This window comes from Chaetomium tenue, assembly GCF_020726465.1.
Source record: "Chaetomium tenue strain MPI-SDFR-AT-0079 chromosome Unknown F5144scaffold_4, whole genome shotgun sequence".
In the NCBI taxonomy this organism is placed as follows: Eukaryota; Fungi; Ascomycota; class Sordariomycetes; order Sordariales; family Chaetomiaceae; genus Chaetomium; species Chaetomium tenue.
The window spans coordinates 1,241,764-1,258,899 of NW_027117332.1; the positions used below are offsets into that span (position 1 = coordinate 1,241,764).

Here is a 17,136-nt window from a genome sequence, read left to right on the forward strand (position 1 = left end):
TATAAAAATAAACGGGTGAAGCGTCCTACAACAAATAATTGGCCTCTTTATATGCCCGAGCTAACGTCGGCTTCAACTGCGAGCCGACGAGATCAGCAGAGGCTAACGGCCACCGTGGATGCAACGGTATGCCGATCGGTTGTTTCCGGGATGGCGGATATGCAGTCTACGGGTTAGTCTCTGTTCTAGTGGTCTCGGAGTTATTGGTAGAGCTCATGAGAGAGGAGGAGATCGCGATGGCTGACTCAGTTCAAGCAAGCAGTGCGGAATGGTGCGGAATAATGTGAGATGCGGCCAAGTCCGCGCCCAGTCTTTTCTTGCCGACAGCAACACTGATTGTCCTAACTACCTAAGGTAGGTATTTGGCCCTCGGTGCCCAGCCATCGGTGGGAAGCGCGAGAGCCGCGTGCTCACTGCCTGCCCCCTCCCCCCCCCTCTCCCTCTCTCCAGATCAAGACGTGCAGTAAATCCGCCATTAATAAGGATACTTCCAATAAGGTATTCCGTAGATATCCAGAGAGCCCAACCAAAACCCAGCTTTTTCTCAGACCCGCCCGCCCCGCTTAGTATAGCCCAAAGAACCCAAACCCAAAAATGTAAATGCACAACTCGCGTCTGTACCTAGCGCAGGGAACCCTCCATACAGACTTCGCTATCACCCCCTTCCAGGCGACAGCCAGGCTCAAGCCCAGGCACATTCTCCGAGGGGAACGCCACAAACAAACAACTCACTCCCAAAAATACCTCTCCCTCCCCCTCGCCCCCGCCATTTTCGACGACTCCCCCCCACTGCCTCCCCCTCCCCCACCACTCCCCCGCGACGATGACCCACCCCCTCCCCCGCTATAGCTTGATATACAACTCCTACTCGGAGCAGCCGCTGCCGCCGCCGCTTCCCCCCCAACGGCATGCCAGATCTCCTCTCTAAAATTACACCTCCGCGCCGCGGCCTCCGACGCCGACGCCGGCGCGTACGCCTGCTGCTGGTGCCGGGCATGGTCATGCAGGGCGTCATACGAAAACGCCGGGCGGAGGGGCGGGCGCCGGTGGTGATAACCACCACCACCGCCACCACCTCCTTGTTCATAGCCCCGCGCAGTACCGCCGGCATCGCTCCTCGCGCCGCTACCGTCGCCGTTGTAGGAGTAGGGGGACGTGGCGGCCCACCCGGCTTGCCGGCTGCTGCTGCTGCTGCTGCCGCTGCCGGTGTCGTACATGTTCTCGTCGAGCGAGGCGTGGCGGGTGCGGTAGCCGTGGAGGGAGGGGGGCTCGGATGCGTAGAGGTTGCTTCCGCTGCGGCTGCCGCGGCCGCGGTGGAAGGTGGAGGAGGGTTCTTTGGGGGACTCGTTCCGGTCGGTGGATAGGTCCCCTGGTGGGGGGTAGGTGGTCGGGCGGGAATCGGAATCCCAGGTGGGGAGGCCGTCGACGGGGGATTGGGCGCCGCTGTTTATCCTGGACCGGCCGCCCTGGCCGTAGTTTTCTGCGAGGTTTGGGTTGATGCCGGTTACGGCCCATGCGAAGACGGCCACGTCACGTATGGAGCGCATGAGTTCTGTGATTGGTGGTTAGAAGGAAGTTTCAAGACGGGATGTGGGACGGGGGAAAGACGTACGATCAAGAGGTGGCCCGCCTGCTGCCTTGACGCATTCTCGTAGCGGCATGTATTGTGGTAGAAGTGGCGGGCGGAATGTGTAGAGCAGGTCCGGAGAGATGTAGGGCTCGATCGGCTGCTGGCCCCATGGCGCCGCGAAGAGGCCGTTCTCAAAGTTCAAGGCGGCCGGTGTGACTGGGGGTTGTGGGTCGGGAATAGGAGGCCGCGCTCTCCGCAGGACTACGACGAGCCCGTCTGATGTGCATGAGACGACGGCCTCCAATTCAAATGTCTGGGGTGATTGCCGGCGAGGCCTTGGCCCACGGGCATCGCTCATAGCATCATCCTCCCCACTCCGTGTCCGGAAATTTGACCACTCGTCAATGTCCATGCAACTGTTCCTGTTCCTCAGGCCTAAGTCCTTGACGTCAACCTCGCTCGCGTTGGAGCCACTCCTGTCATCGGCTCCGTCCTCCATTTCATCGACATCCTCTTCATTGGCTGGGTCGTTAGGGTCGATTCGCGGGTCCTTGTACCAAAACCGGAGGTAGGCGATCGACTCGTTTGCCTTGGCGCTCTCCAAGCACTTCTCGGCCTCTTCGAGACAATTCGGCTGGATGCACTCATAGAAGGGCTTCTCGAGAAGCTCATCTGAGCGTATTCCTAGTATTTGAGCCACGGCATCCGTCGCGTACATGATGGTTAGGTTTCTAGTAAAGCGGTTAAGGATGAGGGCAGCCCGCGGTTCCCGCTCCATCGGAGGCATTTTGAACTTGGGCGAGAGGTGTTCAAGCATGTGGTACCGGGGGTCTCTCGGTGAGCTAGAAAATATCCGCCTGATTTGAGGTGCGTCCCTCGCTCGCCCTGAAGGTACATGTTAGCGATAAGCAAAGGTGCGAGCCATGAGTTTGGTGCATACTCTCGCTCCTTTCCCCCCTAAAGTATATACTTGTCGAAGCGACCAAGACATTGTGAACAACGGTAAAGCAACATTCACAGCTCATCCATTGGCCATTCTTCGCAACGATGCGTGCATAGTGCAAGACGGCCGCCTTGTCTAGCAAGACGCCTCGGCTGTGGATGGAACGAGCAAATGGGACCTCCTCAGGGTGGAAATACTCAAAGGCAGACTTGCCCCGGACCTCGTCCGGCTGGTAGCCTAGGATGTCGAGAATGGAGTCGGAGGCGAAGAGGATGTTGGCATCGGGGGTAAGGTCTGGAGGGCACTAGAGTCAGTCCGGGCCGGGGAAACGCGGTCTGATTTGACCTACTGTGGATGGTCATGAACGTCTGGTCTCGGGGGTCCATGAGGGGCTGAGTATGGCGGGCCGCTCCAACGAGCTGGCCTGGCGTGTAAAGGTGTGGTTACAAGATGATCTCCATGCGTCGGTAGAAGAAGGGTGGTAGTATCGGGCAAGGGAGGCTAGTCTCAAAAGGAGGCGCCGAGCCAGGCACAAAACAGGGCGTCGCGCAGTGTAAGTGCAAGTTGCGGGCGTTCCAGGGGCTGGCGGCACGAGACGACAAATCGGGCACGGTTCCTGGATTCCTGTGGCCGGGAACGACGAGACCGAGGGGGCCACAAAGGTGTGCGGCAGCAAAGCGTCGGGCACACTGCGGTATCGCCTGTGCGTGGGTGGAGGGGGTGAATGGGTGGATGGGTGGATGAATGTCCTCGACCGCTTGTTGCGTCCGGGGTTTGCCAACTGAGGTTGCGTAGGACAGAGATCCCGCCGTCACCTGGGAAGCGGATATATCCAGTCCCACCTGTTCCACCGCCGGCTCGCTCTGGGGCTGGCGGAGAGGAGAGGGGAGCAGGTTTGCCGAGCGCGCTGAGGGGGCCCCAGAAAGCGGACAGGTGCAGCACACGCTGCGGAGAAGCTGCCGACCGCTCGGAGCAACAGACCGAATCGCAACCGAGAGCACCCGCAAGGTCGCACTACGGGCAATGTCTTCGGTTCTGTGCAGCCAGGCAAAGCACCAGAGGTCAAGGTCGTGGCGATGGTCGAGGCGGAGAGAAAGTGCGAAAGGGGGAGAGGACGGACTGTCGGCGGTTTGAAATTGCGAGGTAACGGCCGATGGTTGTCGGTGCTGCGGAGATCCAGAAACCCTGCAGGAGGGTTTTTATTTTATTTTTATTTTTTATTTTGTCTTGACGCGTTTGTCGACGGTTCCAATGGGCGGAGAGGTAAAATGGGTATTGTTGTATTGTTCTCACGAGTCCTTCTTTTTGGGGTCAAGCGGGCGACAAATGGGCGGACTGGATGGATATCGTTGGCGCCAAATGGCGGGAGTGGGTGGATAATCCGTTTGTGTGGCTGCTCAAACAAATCAACAAATGGTGAGAGACACTGGTTCGAGACTGGTTCGAGACTGGCTCAACTACCCGGCCGGGATGCAAAAGAACGTGAGCTGCAAGACTGAGTGACAACGGAATCGCACCACAACACTTTGCGGGAATGCGGTAGTTATTGGCTGTCAGGGAGTATGCCGGAGGGATGTGTTGCAGTGCAGAATGGTAAGTTAAACTGACACGACTGGCGATCCCTCAGGTCTTGAGGTCGAACCTGGAAGTGAGAGAGCATGGAGGGGCCCTGCAAGGTACGGGCGGGACCTTAAACTTTGCACTGGCGTGCCGGAGGATTTCGAGGCGGAACATGGCGCGGATGGCGCGAGCTTCCGTCGACTCCACGCCTGGAGAGGAAAATGGAACCTGGGAGCATCCTCTTTGGGCGGGATGCAATCCCGCCGGCAGAAGCGCAATTTTTGCTCCCCACCCCGGTTACAGCAGCTGCCGGCGCGAAAGTCTAGCCCTGTTGAAATGAACCAAAAAGTTTAGGCCTGGGTTGTGGAGAGCATCTTGGCATGGAAGCGGGATGGTACCCCAACTCCCCTAGCGCCCAACAACTCTCGAGTTGCACGAGAAGCAATCCGAAAGCGTGGAAAATAGATGGAAATGCTCATCGTAGTAAAGCTAGATTTTACAATTTAGTATCGTGAAGTTTCGACTAAGCTCAAGGAACGTCTGTCTCTCCAGATGGCTCCATTATCCAGGTTCGGACCTTCCCTTGTCATATCAAACCATCAGGGTTGTCTGGGAGGAATTCACGGCGTTGAATGAAGAATATTCGTCCACACTACATGGGCATAAAATCGAAGGAGAGCTCATTGCGGACTAGCTTTTTCGGGCAGACAACATCAGTTCATCCCCCTGTGATCATCAAGCTGGACCCAAAGGACAAACTGGATCCTGGCCGACTCATAGCCATGACGTCGAAAATGCATGAAAAGCAAATGGCTGCCAAGAGAAACTCACCCAATTCTCGTGGACTGAGCGATGGACGCACATACTTGCCATTTGTACCAGCACCAACCATTCCGTAAATATCCCATGTCCTTCACTGGCCTTTTCCTTGCCGAGACAGTACGTGCGTAGCTCCCATGTTCTGTGGTTGCGCGGCCTTGGCAACCGTTCTTTGCCCTCTTGTGAGACAGAACCTGACAATCTGGCAGTTTGGCAGTCTGGTAGTTTGGATGAACTGAAAACCGATGGGGTTCCCTTGTGCTCATCCTCACACTCGGGAATCGCACACGGTGTTTGATGTACAAACACATCCATCCCCCCGCACGTGCCCTGTGAGCTTTTCGCTGCCCGATCCCTAGGCCCCTCGTCGGTCGTCACCATCGAAATTTCCAATTCCGCGCCCGTCTGCATGATCGTCAGGGCCGGGATGGCTGCAACCCCCCAGCGAGGATCACTGCCCCACTGTCGCAACCCAAGCGACGGGAACGGATGAACCGCGGACGCCACTCGGCCCTGCCGGTTCGTGGCTTCGATTAGTCTCTGTCCGTGATGCGGAGACCCTTACTAGTACCGGCGAGATTTCCCCGTGGAAGATAGGAAAAAACAAAACCAAAAACGGCGTTTGTGGATCCCATGATGTTTTTTTGTTCGATGCTCCTCCGTTCTCTGTTCTCTGGCTGTCTCAGAAGACAGCAACTCAAATTCTCGAAAAACTCCTTGGCGTGGGGTTGCGGGTCCTCTTGGCGGATGGATGTGGACCCCCGAAGGTTTTCGGGGTTCTGGGATTGCGGCTGTCTCCGCCTGGGCAGCTTTTCGGTGCCATCATTGGAGGATTTGCGGATTAGTCAACACGTCGAGATTTGCACTCTTGCTTTCCGTCAGTTCCCCTCCATGCGCTTGATGCACGCTTCCATCCCGATTCGCCGGTGCTCTTCATCCCCAGGGGTTCGGGCACGGCTGGAATGATGGGAAATCATTAGCATCATGGAATCACGACTTCCCGGTCGGGGCGTCACGGGCAAATCTCGACTATCCCTTCGCCGAGGTGAAATCTGCCCTCGTCATCGCAGCATGTGACGTCCAGCCAAGCCAGAAAACCAAAGCACCCTGGAACCTCTCAGGGGAATGCAAGCGACGCGAAACTGCACGCGAGGCCGCAACTCCGAAATCCTCGGATTTGAGCATCTACTGTGTAGGGTTGCGTCTATATTTGCAAGGCTTCCTTGCTCTTGGCATTTGGGAAAGTCCGAATGAGATGACAGAGCCAAGATGGGACTGATGCCGGCTGCGGTCTTCCTGTTCACTCTCTATCACAGCATCCCATACAACAACACGAATACGAACCGGGATAACTAACCAGCTCAACGCTCGACATAGGGATTTCTTCGAAATGGTCAGGCTGCACGACGGAGGGGGCTTGAAGAGTTCAGACTCAACAACTCGTCAGCTACGATGAACTTGTTGTGCTTGAACTAGGCCACAGTTGCCCTAGGTAGTAAAGTTATCAATATCAAGCGGTCGACGTGTACGAAATCAAAAGTTGTGAGGAAGCACATGTCTAACCAGACGAGGCGTCAAGAGACCTCTGCGGTTACCCGCACCAAAATAGCAACACTAACCGGAGTCAGTGTAAAGAAGTGACCAAATACTTCAATAAGAACAAATATAGCCGTCCGAGAAGGCACTGTCTTTGATCGACCGGTCTCACAGTACTCATGCCCGGCAACTTCGTTAGCATTCAAGACACTTATGGCAGGCACAGCAATAGCAAGGATCATAATCCGGACTGACTCTAAGGCTCTTACGAAACCAAGAGGTAACTAATAGGGAACTAGATCATCATTATGTCATCCAAGGCAACTTGCTAGTCAACATGTATATGTTACAGTTACACTACCCTTGCCATGGACAACCTCAACGGGCGTCTCACGTCTACGGTATCACATCGGGACACAGTTTGTGATGACAATACTCTGCCTCAGTGACTACTTGGAGTATCGTTTAACATTCATGGAATGAATGTATATGGTTCTTCTCTAGCATCACGCTATTTGAATTTTAATGGGTTTAATGGACTAATGCTCTGACTACACGAGGGGGATATTGTGTGCTCCCAGGATCCCAGGAGCGGTGTTCGCCTCGCCTTAATTTTTCTCTCTCTCTCTCTCGTGTATTCCGAGACTTTGATCATTCCGTGTTCTAAAGAAGCGGCGAGTGGAGTTGAAAAAGAAAGCTATCGGATGAAGTTGACTGAGTCGTCCAAAGTCGAGAGTCGAGGTCGCGTCGCGTGACGCGCATCTTTAATTGAGCTTGGTGGCCCACTTTAATTATTAGCTACCTATGGCAGGAGCAACGAATTCCAAACAAAACCATAAGGAGTCAAATCATCGCATTGAAACATCACAACTACAAGCTTAACTTAGATTTCATCCGAACTACAAACTAGTACATTATCTCAGTACCCCCCTTTATTACACAGTTTCCGGCGCCCGTTGGCGGGTCACCCAACCCCGATTAAGCACACCACCCCAAGACGCACCCTCCACCGAAGACTCCCTCCGGCCCCACACCAATAGACCCGGGCCGAAACGCCCTTCTGCATTTCACCGGAAGTAAACCCCGTCAAATTGTCATCCGTTGGGGATGCCTTCACCCGAGTCAGCCGAATGGGAACTCCCCAGGCTGCGAGCGTCCTTCCTCTTCCAGGTAACCCCTCTAAACTCTGCACCTGCTCCCTCCCTATCTGACTTCACAATGCTGACGGTGTTGGCAGGACGACTATAAATATCTCTCCGCAAATGACCAAGCAGCAAGTCAAGGTATGTATTCGTTGGGCTGTTTGCCACTGGCAGCCGCGCCGTAGCTGACCTAACCCAGACCTGGCCGAGTTCTTTGACGTCAAATTCTACCCATACAACCCGCCAGGCGCCCCTCCTGTTTTTGCTGTGACTAGCAAGAAGCATGTAAGATGGCACAATTCTAGGGAGGGCTCAGTACAGGACTAATCAGGTGCGGGAAAGGCCGTTGTGTGCCGATTGGCACAGACAGACAAGGACACCCAACCTTGCGAGATTATACAACTTATCAGGGACGACGGTGTGAGTTCTAGCCACCTTTGTCACGCACATGATGATCATATTGTCTCACGGGATTAGGATGACGCAAACTGCGCGAGCTGCTGGTCAAGGGATCCCGTGACGGAGGAACCGTTGCTCTGTATTGCCGGCACCAACTCCAACATCAAAATCTACAATGTAAAGCATGGGAAATTGGTCAAGGTGAGTCCGCGGTCCGAAGGCCCAACCCTCGAACCGAGGTAGCTAACCACGGGCAGACCCTGGTCGGTCACGGAGGCGTAAGTCGATGAGACCTCTCAAACGAAAAGATTGAGGACTTACCCTTCCCGGCATAGGGCATCAACGATCTCGCAACCTCGCCCGCTGACCCCCTCATCGTCGCCTCGGCCTCCGATGACACAACCATCAGGATATGGAGCCTCGCAGCAGCCCACGAGAAGCAGCCCTGCGTCTGTATCCTTGGCGGTGAGAGCCACTCATACGACCTGCTCAGCGTGGTACGTGTCCCGGCGAAGAGCATTTTGTATTGGCGCTTAACCGTTCCCAGGCTTTCCATGATAACGGACGCTATCTCCTGTCCACCGGCCATGACCAAGTCATCAATCTGGTAAGACCATATACCGGACCACCCTCCATCAAGCCTGAACTAACAGCCGGCAGTGGGCACTTCCAGAATTCCCGGCCGAGCACCTCGACGTCCCTTTTGTGTTCCAATACCCGCATTTTTCCTCTTCTGAAATCCACCACAATCTCGTCGACTGGTAAGCTCGCACTCCACCACCCCCTCAGACGTCCCCCCGATCTCACTCTCCCTAATTCTAACCCTCGCACGACAGCGTCGCCTTCCACGGCGACCTGATCCTCTCGCGGGCCTGCCACGAGGACTCGATCGTGCTCTGGCAAATCGAGGGCTTCTCCTCCGCGGACCCCATCCCGGGCCCGCTGGACGCGCCGACACCGACCGACGTAGCTAAGCAGACGCGGTCCTACTTCACGCCGACACTCTCTCAGGCCCGCCGCGCCATGTTCACGCGCCTCGCCCAGTTCCACACCCCGGACTGCGGCGTCCAGTTCTTCATGCGCTTCCGCATCTTCCACGCCCCCGGCCGCCACCCCATCCTCGCCTTCGCCAACGCCCGCTCCCGCACGTTCTTCTGGGACTTTGCCCGCTTCGGCTCCTACGCCCGCTACATGGCCGACCTGCGCGACGCCCAAAAGGCCGGCAAGCCGCTGCTGGCAGCCCCGGGGAGCGCGGAGGCCCCCGCCGTCCAGAAACCCGCGTGGCTGATGGTCAAGCGCGGTAAGAAAACGGCTGCCACCAACACCGCGGCGCACACGGCCGCGGGCGGCGAGGGGAACACACCTAGCCTGCGGTCCTTCGTGATGAGCGGCGGCGCCAGCGCGGCGGATAAGGAGTCGATGGTCTCGGCGAGCCCGGACCCGGAGAGTGTTTCTACCGGGCTAGGCTACAGCAAGGAGACGCTACAGGCCTGGGCCGAGATGTATGATTTGTCGAATCCCGTCGGCTATATCAAGGCCCATCGGACGCTGCAGATCGATGGCGGGTTTGTGGGCAGGCAGGTGGGCTGGAGCCCGGAGGGGGAGTGGTGCGTGGTGGTGGGGAATGGGAATAGGGCGCTGATTTACCAACGCTGGGCGAAGGAGAAGGGGGTGGCTACCTCGGTGGCGTGAGGGTGTGTGTTTTAGTTTAGTTTGTGGCTGCGTGGTTTTGAGATAGTTTTTGGTTGTATTGTCTATTCAGAGGGGGTGTTTTGTGCACCTGTCTAACTGGTCTAACTAAACGTGCATTGATGAAAACATGGGTAATACCGACCGATCCTCGTCCTCTGTGTCGTCCTCATCATCTGAGTCCAGAGTCTCGAGAAGCCGTTCATCATGGTCTCTTAGCCCTCCCCCAGTCGCCTTGATCTGGCGCAGCAGGAGCTTCGCTTTCTCGCGCTGGCCAGCCCGCGCTCTCTTGTCCTGTCTATCCTCAGCAGGCGACCGCGGCGCAGGCCGCATGTGCAGGTCCGCAGTATACAAGGCCACCATGGCCCTTAGCCGGAGTAGCTCGTGGTCTCGTGAGAAAGGTATCGTCTCCATTACTATGTCCATGCGTTGCGAGATGTCGGTCATGCGCCGCAGGGCCTCGAGCCGGAGGCCGTTTTCCTTCTCGCGCAGTTTCAACTCCTGGCGGCTGAGTCCTTGAAGATGGTGTTCGGCCTCAGACTGTTCACCGCCCGGCTCCCCTTCTTCCAACCCATCGAGCCCGTAGTCTATCGGCTCATCCACATCCATATCGCCGTCTTCTTCATCCCAGCTGCCACCCTGCTGCAGCTTTTCCAGCCCCCTCTTGTGCGCAGCATGCGCCGCCTCCATCTCGGCACTGAAGAGTGCGACTTGGAAGTCCAGCACGCTGTTAACGCTGCCGGCATGCTGCTTGCTGTACGGGTACTGCTGGATGAGGTACTCGTAGTACGCCTTGAGCCGGGCCAACCTCTCGGCCTTTGCCTCCTCATCCTCCTCCTCCCCCTCGCCATCCACATCCCCCTCCCACCCACCTTCACCTTCCCCCATCACCTCGCCCCCATCCCCATCTCCCCCACTCCCCCCCTTACCCTCTCCCTTCCTCTCCCCCCCCTCCCTCCCCAAAACCTCCGCCCCCACCTCCCAAAACCTTTCCCTCCTCAAATCCACCCTCTTCCCATACACCCTCGCCCGCGCCAACAACCCAAACGCCCTCTTCGCCCGCGCCACATCCCCCTCCGCCAAACACCGCCGCGCCACCGCCGCCAAACACCCCACCCGTGCGCGGTACGCCCGCGCCGTTCGGTCTCGGTCTGGTCCTGCTTCCTTGTTGCTGTTGTTGTGTTTGCGGCTGCGCCGTTTGCGGGTGGTGGACTTGGGGCTGGGGTTGGAGTCGAGGTCGGTGGTTTCGCCGTCGGTGGTGGTCAGCCAGTCGCCGCTGCCGCCCCCGCCTCCCTCGGTGGCGGTCGCGTCGTCGTCGGCGTCGCTGGCGGGGGTGGAGGGGAGGGCTGCGGTGGGGGAGGTGGTGGTGGTGGTGGGGGCGTCGGGTTCGGTGTCGGAGTCAATGGTGGTGGTGGTGGTTTGTTTGCGGGAGGGTCGGGAGGTGCTGCGGTGCGGGAAGCCTGGGTGGGCTTTGGAGGGGAGGGGCTTTTCGGCTGGGTAGCCGGCGAGAGCGAATTGTCGGAGGGTGTCGGGTGAGTGGGAGAGTGGGTTGATGACTGCGTCTGACGGCGCGCGTTTGCGCTTGCGGTGGGGGGTGGTGGTTGGGGGGCTGTCCATGACGTTTTGTTGGTTTTTTAAGCAGAGGGGTGGTTTGGTTGTTCGAGGTTGGTGGTTCAGACGTGAAGTTGTTCCATATGTTGGTGTTGTGATGAGTTAACGGGTGACAAGTTGATGGTTGATGGTGGGGGTGTGTTGAGCTGAATTCATATAAACCCGACAAGTGGTGCAATTAGACACTTGTTGGATTTAAAGTAATTAATGCTCCCTTGATGTCAGACGAACCATTAATAGAAAACAGCTTGGATTTTGTTGCGGGGCGTTGCGATTTTGAAAAGATTTTCTCATTTCTTAAAGTTGACGAGAGAGTTGCAGGCTTGCTGGCCCGACTGCGCGAGAATCGTGGGGTTTTGAGGGGCAACTACAAACAGAACTACACCATGACTTGACATAGGAACATAATTTCCACAAAATAATCAGTTTCTTTGAGGTATGCAAATTATAGGAAACTAAGCAATTCGAAATCGCCTGCAATGCACATTTCCGCCAGACAGCCGTGGTATTGACTTTTTGCACAGTGACACTTCCGCAATCCGACTCTAACCCAGTGTCATGCTTCGGAACGCAACCACCTTGGTGAGACAATCGCTAGCTTGGAGGACGAGTAAATTCATATACATTTCTGTACACCCTTATCTATGCCTTGCGCTCAAAGTAGGTCCATTGGCCCTCGGCCGGCTGCTCCTCGAGAGGCTCCCAGCTAGCTAGGTGTCAGTAAACCTAATAAATGAGGGGTATCGGGAGCTACTTACACCTTAGACTCAACCATGGTGTCCACCAGCTTGAGCTCGCCCTCGGCCACCTGGATAACCTCCTCGATCAGACCAGCGCCAATCTTGGTCTCGAGCTCCGAGATTCTGCATCGAACGGATCAGTATTTGCCCCTCGTTCACGGAGTCTAGGAAACGCACTGGTCAGCCGTGAGTTGCGGCTCTGGCTCCCACTCCACCTGCTGCTGAACATCCGCAATATCCCTCCTCTCAAAGATATGCCTCAGGTCCTCCTTCTCCTCGATCGTCCTGCTGCCCTCGAGCTCCGGGCCCTCATCCTGCTCGCCGTCCCACTCCTCGTACCGCATATCCTCTTGCCGGGGAATCTGGTGCACGACAAAAGCCTGACCGCCGCGCTCGAGCTTGATGGCCTTCGCGCCGCTGACGCCGTCCTTCTGCGCGACGGCGAACTGGTCGGGGTGCTCGCTAACCAGCTCCTGCGCCCTCTCGGCCCACTCGTCGTGTCCGGGGGGCACAACGCCCTCGACAAGGGCCATGCGGTGCTTTGTGAGGGCCTCGACGGACTGGCGGTAGACCGAGTGCTCGGGCACGGCCTTGAGCTTTTCGAGGGTCGAGGTATAGAGGTAGAGGAGGGTCGATCGCGGGGAGGCGTGTGTGGTGAGGCCTGTCAGGCCTGTCGGAGTGCCTGCTTCGAGGAACCGCGCGGCCGGCCGGACGGCGGCGAGGAGGCGGAGGGTCGCGCGCATCTTAGTGGGATGATCGGGCGGCGTCCCAAGTAATGTGCTGGTGGTTATTGCTACCGCGGAGCGGGAATTCTCTCGGTAGAGCTGCTGCTGCTTCAGACGTCAGAGCTTCTTGCTACCAGTCGCCAATCGGGCGCTCCAATTGGGATCCTGGAATGAGGTGCACCACGTGACCTGTAAGAGCTTACGAATAATACCAAATGACTTGGTGCAAAATACACAGTACGCTTCCGTGCTGTAATCATGACTACCTACGGTTACGTTACACCACATACAACTTCCCTAATATTTCCAAAAGTTGCGAGGACGCCGGAGATGCAAAGGCGGATTGTGTCATCCTGTACATTTTTACGGAGATAGTTTGTGTTCCACTGCAGCAGCCGGTCTCAACCTCATCCGATGATTTTCAACATGTTTGAACATCTCCGGACGAAAATACCTCCTTGACCATCCATCTCATTTTTCACCTCGTGGTTTCCATAACGGACCTTCCAGAAAGAAGGTTGAGGTAAGTGAACGATCAAATAGGATGGATTTACTGCCACTAGAATTGGACCTTTCTTCCCCATCAAGTTCCTCATCATAGTTCATCATATGTCTAAATACAAAGCTTAAGGATTTTACAAACAATCGCTCGCTGCTAGATGTTAACTAAAAGAAAAGTAAATCCCCCTCATCCCACCCCATCCCCAACAACGTTTCCCTCGCCGCCTTCTCCATCCCTTCCGGCCCGCAAATCAACACCATCGTATCCCTCTCCTCCCCCGGCCTCCCCACCTCACGCTCCAACAACCCCTTATCCACCCTCCCCCTCAACCCCGTCCACCCCTCCCCAGGCCGACTCAGCGTATGCACCAGCCTACACCGTCCCGCACTCCCACTCTCCAACACCCCCAACTCCTCCCTCAGCAAGATATCCCCCTCCTCACGATTCCCATCCAGCACCACACACCGCGTCGCATCCCCCGCATCCCTCACCACCGCCCTCAACACCGCAAAAATCGGCGTGACCCCCGACCCCCCACACACCATCACAAAACTCCCCACCACCCGCTCCCTCCCATTAAGCCTACACCGCCCCCGACCCAAATACTCAAACTTGCCCACGGGGCCCTTAAAATCCACCGCATGCCCCACCGGCAGCGCATCCAGCCCCTGCGTCATCAACCCGCCCTTGCGCGCCGCCGTGTCGCGGTAGATCTTGATCAGCACGCGCAGGGTGCCAGTCTCGTGGCCTTCGGAGAGGGGCGTGTAGGCGCGGATGATGGCCTCGCGCGTGGCCGGGTCGCGCAGTCGGATGAGTAGGTGCTGGCCGACGGGGAGGCCGATGGTTTGGGTGGGCGAGGGGAGCGTGAAGTGGAAGATCTTGGTGTCGAAGGAGATGGCGGTTTTGGAGGCGAGGAGGGCGCGGCGCCAGGCTTTGGGGGTGAGGAAGACGGGGGAGGGGGTGGTGGTGCTGTCGGTGGGTTCGGGCTCGGGCTCGGAGAGGGTGCGTGGGGCGGCGCCGATGTGGTAGGTTGGCATCATGGCTTTGGCGTTTTCGCTGTCTTGGGGGGGGGTGTTAGTGGAGGTAGGGGTGGTTGGTATGAGTGGGAAAGGGGAGATGCTTACGGATGGCGAGAAACTCCTCGCTTACGTCTTGCCCTGCGGCGTTGGTGATGGAGGTGGCACCGCCAGGGTGCTCTTCAAGGAACTTGGTGCCGTCGTAGACTTGGCCGTTGACGACGAACCATGGCTTCTCCTCGCCGGAGTGTTCCTGGATCTCCTCGGCGGTGATCTGGCGGGTGACCTTCTCGTCAATCATGCTGATCTCCTGGACGGGCTCCTCTACCGATGGCGTTTCATCCTCGCCGGTCATCTTCTCGCCCCAGAAACCGTTGGAGATGTTACCGCCTGCCTTCTTGACTCGTTCCATCCACCCTCCCTGCATCAGCGCCGGTTGGCAGGGATGCTCAAACCTTAACAACCCATGCGCCTCTTTATGAATGACGACCCTGTACCACGGGTTGTTCATCATACCAAGCACGCTCCAGTACATATCCCGCGGTTGCACCATCATAGAGTCATCCATCCCACGAATCATCACATCACCCGCCTCCTGCAGCCGCGAGAGTGGCACGTCCAGCTCCCAGAAACACCAGCAGAAAGAGCTCTCCCGCCACGCCATATCCAGCCTCCCGCCAAACAGCACCTCCCCCTCCGCCGCGAGCCGGTACAAGTCCTCCGGATACGACATGCTGGCCAGCATCCATGTCCTGCCCTGATCCAAAGTCACCTCCATCCGAGTCACCCGCTTCCCCCCGCCCGCATAGGCATACCCCCTCAGCTTATACGTCCCGTCCCCGCCCGGCGGCACCGCCACCCGCTCGTCATGCGCCGGATAACAAATCGCGCTATTGGTATTCAAATCATAAATGGCATACCTCTCATCCTTCCACGTCTCGGGCAAATTGGCGCTATCCTCCGGGCTGATCATCATCGGCAACACGCGATTATCATAGATATGATACCAATTCTCGCTCGGCCGATCCGTCACCACAATGCGCTTCAGCCACTTCACACTGCGCCCACCAATCTGCCCCGGGATAACCACACGCAGGGGTTTCCCATGGTCCGGGTGCAGCGGCTCACCATTCATGCGGTGGGCGAGCAGCATGCCGCGGTCCGGGTCGGTCGCCCACGCCAGCTTGACCGACGTGCCATAGTACCCGTTGGGCAGGCGGTCGGCGCCCTCGAAGCACACGTAGCGCGCGCCGCGGGTGGGGGCCGCGCGCGCGAGTACGTCTCCGAGGGGTGTGCCGGTCCAGAGGGCGGTGGATACGCCCGCGGCGCCCCACGAGAAGCCCTTGGTCTTGCGGACGAGGTTCTGTTCCTTGCGCCGGTTGCCTGCGCATACGAGGGTGATGGGGTAGGTGACTTGGTCGTAGGTCTGGAGGAGGTCGCGTAGGGTGAGGGTGGTGGGGTGCGCGACCAGCCCTTCGATGGTGAATTCCCAGTCGAGAAGGGCCGTGTTGTCGACTTCGGGGACGGCGCCATGGTTGCGGACGTAGTGCAGGTCTTTGGTGGTGAGGAAGCCTTCGTCGTAGAGCTCGCTTAGCGGGGCTTCGACGTTGAATGGGTGGATGCCGGTTAGTCTGATGAGCCGGGGGTCTCTTTCCACGTGGTTGTCGGGGGTTTTGAGGTCTTCGGGGAGGACCTTGTTTTCTCTGGGTGTGGGAGGGAGGGGGTAGAGTGGTGCGGAGGTTCCGACGCCGTTTGAGGGCAATACGAAGCCTAGCTTTTGGTACTCGTCGTAGTCTTGTAGAGGGGGGGTTGGAGGGATATGCGGTTGAGTAAGGGGGGATGAGTGAAGAGAAGGGGTTGGTGGGAGTACCACTTCCATGGTGTCTGCAATTATGGGACGGAACTAAACAACAAAAGACACAATGACTGGCAAACACCACGTAGGCTAGGCTGTAAAAGAATGTACACTGTATGGCCGGCCAGAGGGGGCGAGAGGAAGAGATAAGGGGGTTATCAAATACCAGGAAGGCAAATGTGAGAGTGGAACACCCCAAAGTCAGCATGTCCTGTCCCCCAACTCCCACGTCTTATTCCCGTCCCGAAACGAACATCATCCCGAAGCAGTGGCTGCTTCTCCGTGGCCTTGTCGGAATTGCAAGATAACGGCGGCCGGCAGTGGCTTGATGGGGAAACTCCCTATAACAAGGGGCTTCCGTGGGCCGTGGGCCGTGGACTTGTTCAAGTTTGTGTGGACCCGGGTAGCCTTCCTCCGGCCAACGCTCAGCGCATCTCCAGGGCTGGTGTGAGTGAGACTTTTACGTGGTGACAGGTCCGGAAGAGGGTATCACAGCGACGGGCGGTGTGCCGTACATAGTACTGTGTATGGTATGGATGCCCGCGGTAGCCCAAACACCATCCGAGGAGCTCGGAAATCATCGCACGGTGCATGATCGTCCCCCAATTCCGCGGATATGCCTCGATCGGTGCCAGGAATGGAGGGCGGATTGTGTGGTCTTATCAGTTGTTTGGACCACGATTTGCCAGTCTACAAATCAGACGTCTTGATAAGGTGGCCCACTCAAAGATTAGACGGAGATGCTCAACCAGGTACTCGCGAGTCGCGACTCCTGCGGCATCGCAGAGCCGTTGTCGCCGAATATATATCTGAAGGCCTTGGAATCATTTTGGATCCGTTCCTTTTTGGCCACAGAGACTCTGTGGAGGGTAACTTTGTGCGGTGCTTACCCCCACACGACGAGCGATTTCCGTTTTCCTTTCTCCGGTTCGAGATGTTGGTGTGTGGTTCCAGGTTGCCCGTTATCAGCAGCCCTGCGGCTGTTTGGCGTGGGACGACAGGGGTTCTCACAAGGCCCAGGCCTTATCT

General features: G+C 57.3%; 5 protein-coding genes across 5 annotated transcripts; 1 reads left to right on the forward strand and 4 right to left on the reverse strand.

The window, feature by feature from the left end:
• Window positions 1–728: 728 nt before the first annotated feature.
• F5144DRAFT_488892 (uncharacterized protein) lies at window positions 729–2,899 on the reverse strand (the record flags this gene model as incomplete). The annotated part of the gene is made up of 4 exons (XM_066785690.1): window positions 729–1,552; window positions 1,613–2,455; window positions 2,511–2,807; window positions 2,863–2,899. 4 exons carry the CDS (start codon window positions 2,897–2,899, stop codon window positions 729–731), a joined length of 2,001 nt encoding a protein of 666 aa, XP_066642775.1.
• Window positions 2,900–7,241: 4,342 nt separating this feature from the next.
• On the forward strand, window positions 7,242–9,734 carry F5144DRAFT_571758 (WD40-repeat-containing domain protein). Its single transcript, XM_066788848.1, has 10 exons — window positions 7,242–7,598; window positions 7,666–7,711; window positions 7,770–7,855; window positions 7,913–7,990; window positions 8,048–8,170; window positions 8,227–8,247; window positions 8,305–8,466; window positions 8,517–8,576; window positions 8,630–8,730; window positions 8,806–9,734. Exons 1-10 carry the CDS (start codon window positions 7,536–7,538, stop codon window positions 9,659–9,661), a joined length of 1,596 nt encoding a protein of 531 aa, XP_066642776.1. The 5' UTR covers window positions 7,242–7,535; the 3' UTR covers window positions 9,662–9,734.
• Window positions 9,735–11,583, reverse strand: F5144DRAFT_629621 (uncharacterized protein). The gene has a single exon (XM_066792391.1). The coding sequence runs from the start codon at window positions 11,273–11,275 to the stop codon at window positions 9,767–9,769; it is 1,509 nt and encodes a 502-aa protein (XP_066642777.1). The 5' UTR covers window positions 11,276–11,583; the 3' UTR covers window positions 9,735–9,766.
• Window positions 11,584–11,629: 46 nt separating this feature from the next.
• On the reverse strand, window positions 11,630–12,936 carry F5144DRAFT_571763 (ETC complex I subunit conserved region-domain-containing protein). The gene is made up of 3 exons (XM_066788849.1): window positions 12,187–12,936; window positions 12,028–12,132; window positions 11,630–11,975 (listed from the first exon to the last, which is right to left on the reverse strand). Exons 1-3 carry the CDS (start codon window positions 12,750–12,752, stop codon window positions 11,912–11,914), a joined length of 735 nt encoding a protein of 244 aa, XP_066642778.1. The 5' UTR covers window positions 12,753–12,936; the 3' UTR covers window positions 11,630–11,911.
• A 318-nt stretch (window positions 12,937–13,254) lies between these two features.
• On the reverse strand, window positions 13,255–16,427 carry F5144DRAFT_226856 (uncharacterized protein). The gene is made up of 2 exons (XM_066783178.1): window positions 14,361–16,427; window positions 13,255–14,296 (listed from the first exon to the last, which is right to left on the reverse strand). The coding sequence occupies exons 1-2, from the start codon at window positions 16,129–16,131 to the stop codon at window positions 13,401–13,403; spliced, it is 2,667 nt and encodes an 888-aa protein (XP_066642779.1). The 5' UTR covers window positions 16,132–16,427; the 3' UTR covers window positions 13,255–13,400.
• Window positions 16,428–17,136: the final 709 nt, after the last annotated feature.

Excerpts from the sequence above, each read along its gene's own strand:
- F5144DRAFT_571763 (XM_066788849.1), bottom strand. The coding sequence starts at position 12,752 with ATGCGCGCGACCCTCCGCCTCCTCGCCGCCGTCCGGCCGGCCGCGCGG. Across the intron at positions 12,133-12,186 it reads CCGCAACTCACGGCTGACCA|AATCTCGGAGCTCGAGACCA; the intron begins GTGCGTTTCCTA and ends CGTTCGATGCAG. Across the intron at positions 11,976-12,027 it reads ACCATGGTTGAGTCTAAGGT|CTGGGAGCCTCTCGAGGAGC; the intron begins GTAAGTAGCTCC and ends ACACCTAGCTAG.
- F5144DRAFT_629621 (XM_066792391.1), bottom strand. The coding sequence starts at position 11,275 with ATGGACAGCCCCCCAACCACCACCCCCCACCGCAAGCGCAAACGCGCG.
- F5144DRAFT_226856 (XM_066783178.1), bottom strand. The coding sequence starts at position 16,131 with ATGGAAGTGGTACTCCCACCAACCCCTTCTCTTCACTCATCCCCCCTT. Across the intron at positions 14,297-14,360 it reads CGAGGAGTTTCTCGCCATCC|ACAGCGAAAACGCCAAAGCC; the intron begins GTAAGCATCTCC and ends CCCCCCCCCAAG.
- F5144DRAFT_571758 (XM_066788848.1), top strand. The coding sequence starts at position 7,536 with ATGCCTTCACCCGAGTCAGCCGAATGGGAACTCCCCAGGCTGCGAGCG. Across the intron at positions 7,599-7,665 it reads GAGCGTCCTTCCTCTTCCAG|GACGACTATAAATATCTCTC; the intron begins GTAACCCCTCTA and ends CGGTGTTGGCAG. Across the intron at positions 8,731-8,805 it reads CACCACAATCTCGTCGACTG|CGTCGCCTTCCACGGCGACC; the intron begins GTAAGCTCGCAC and ends CTCGCACGACAG.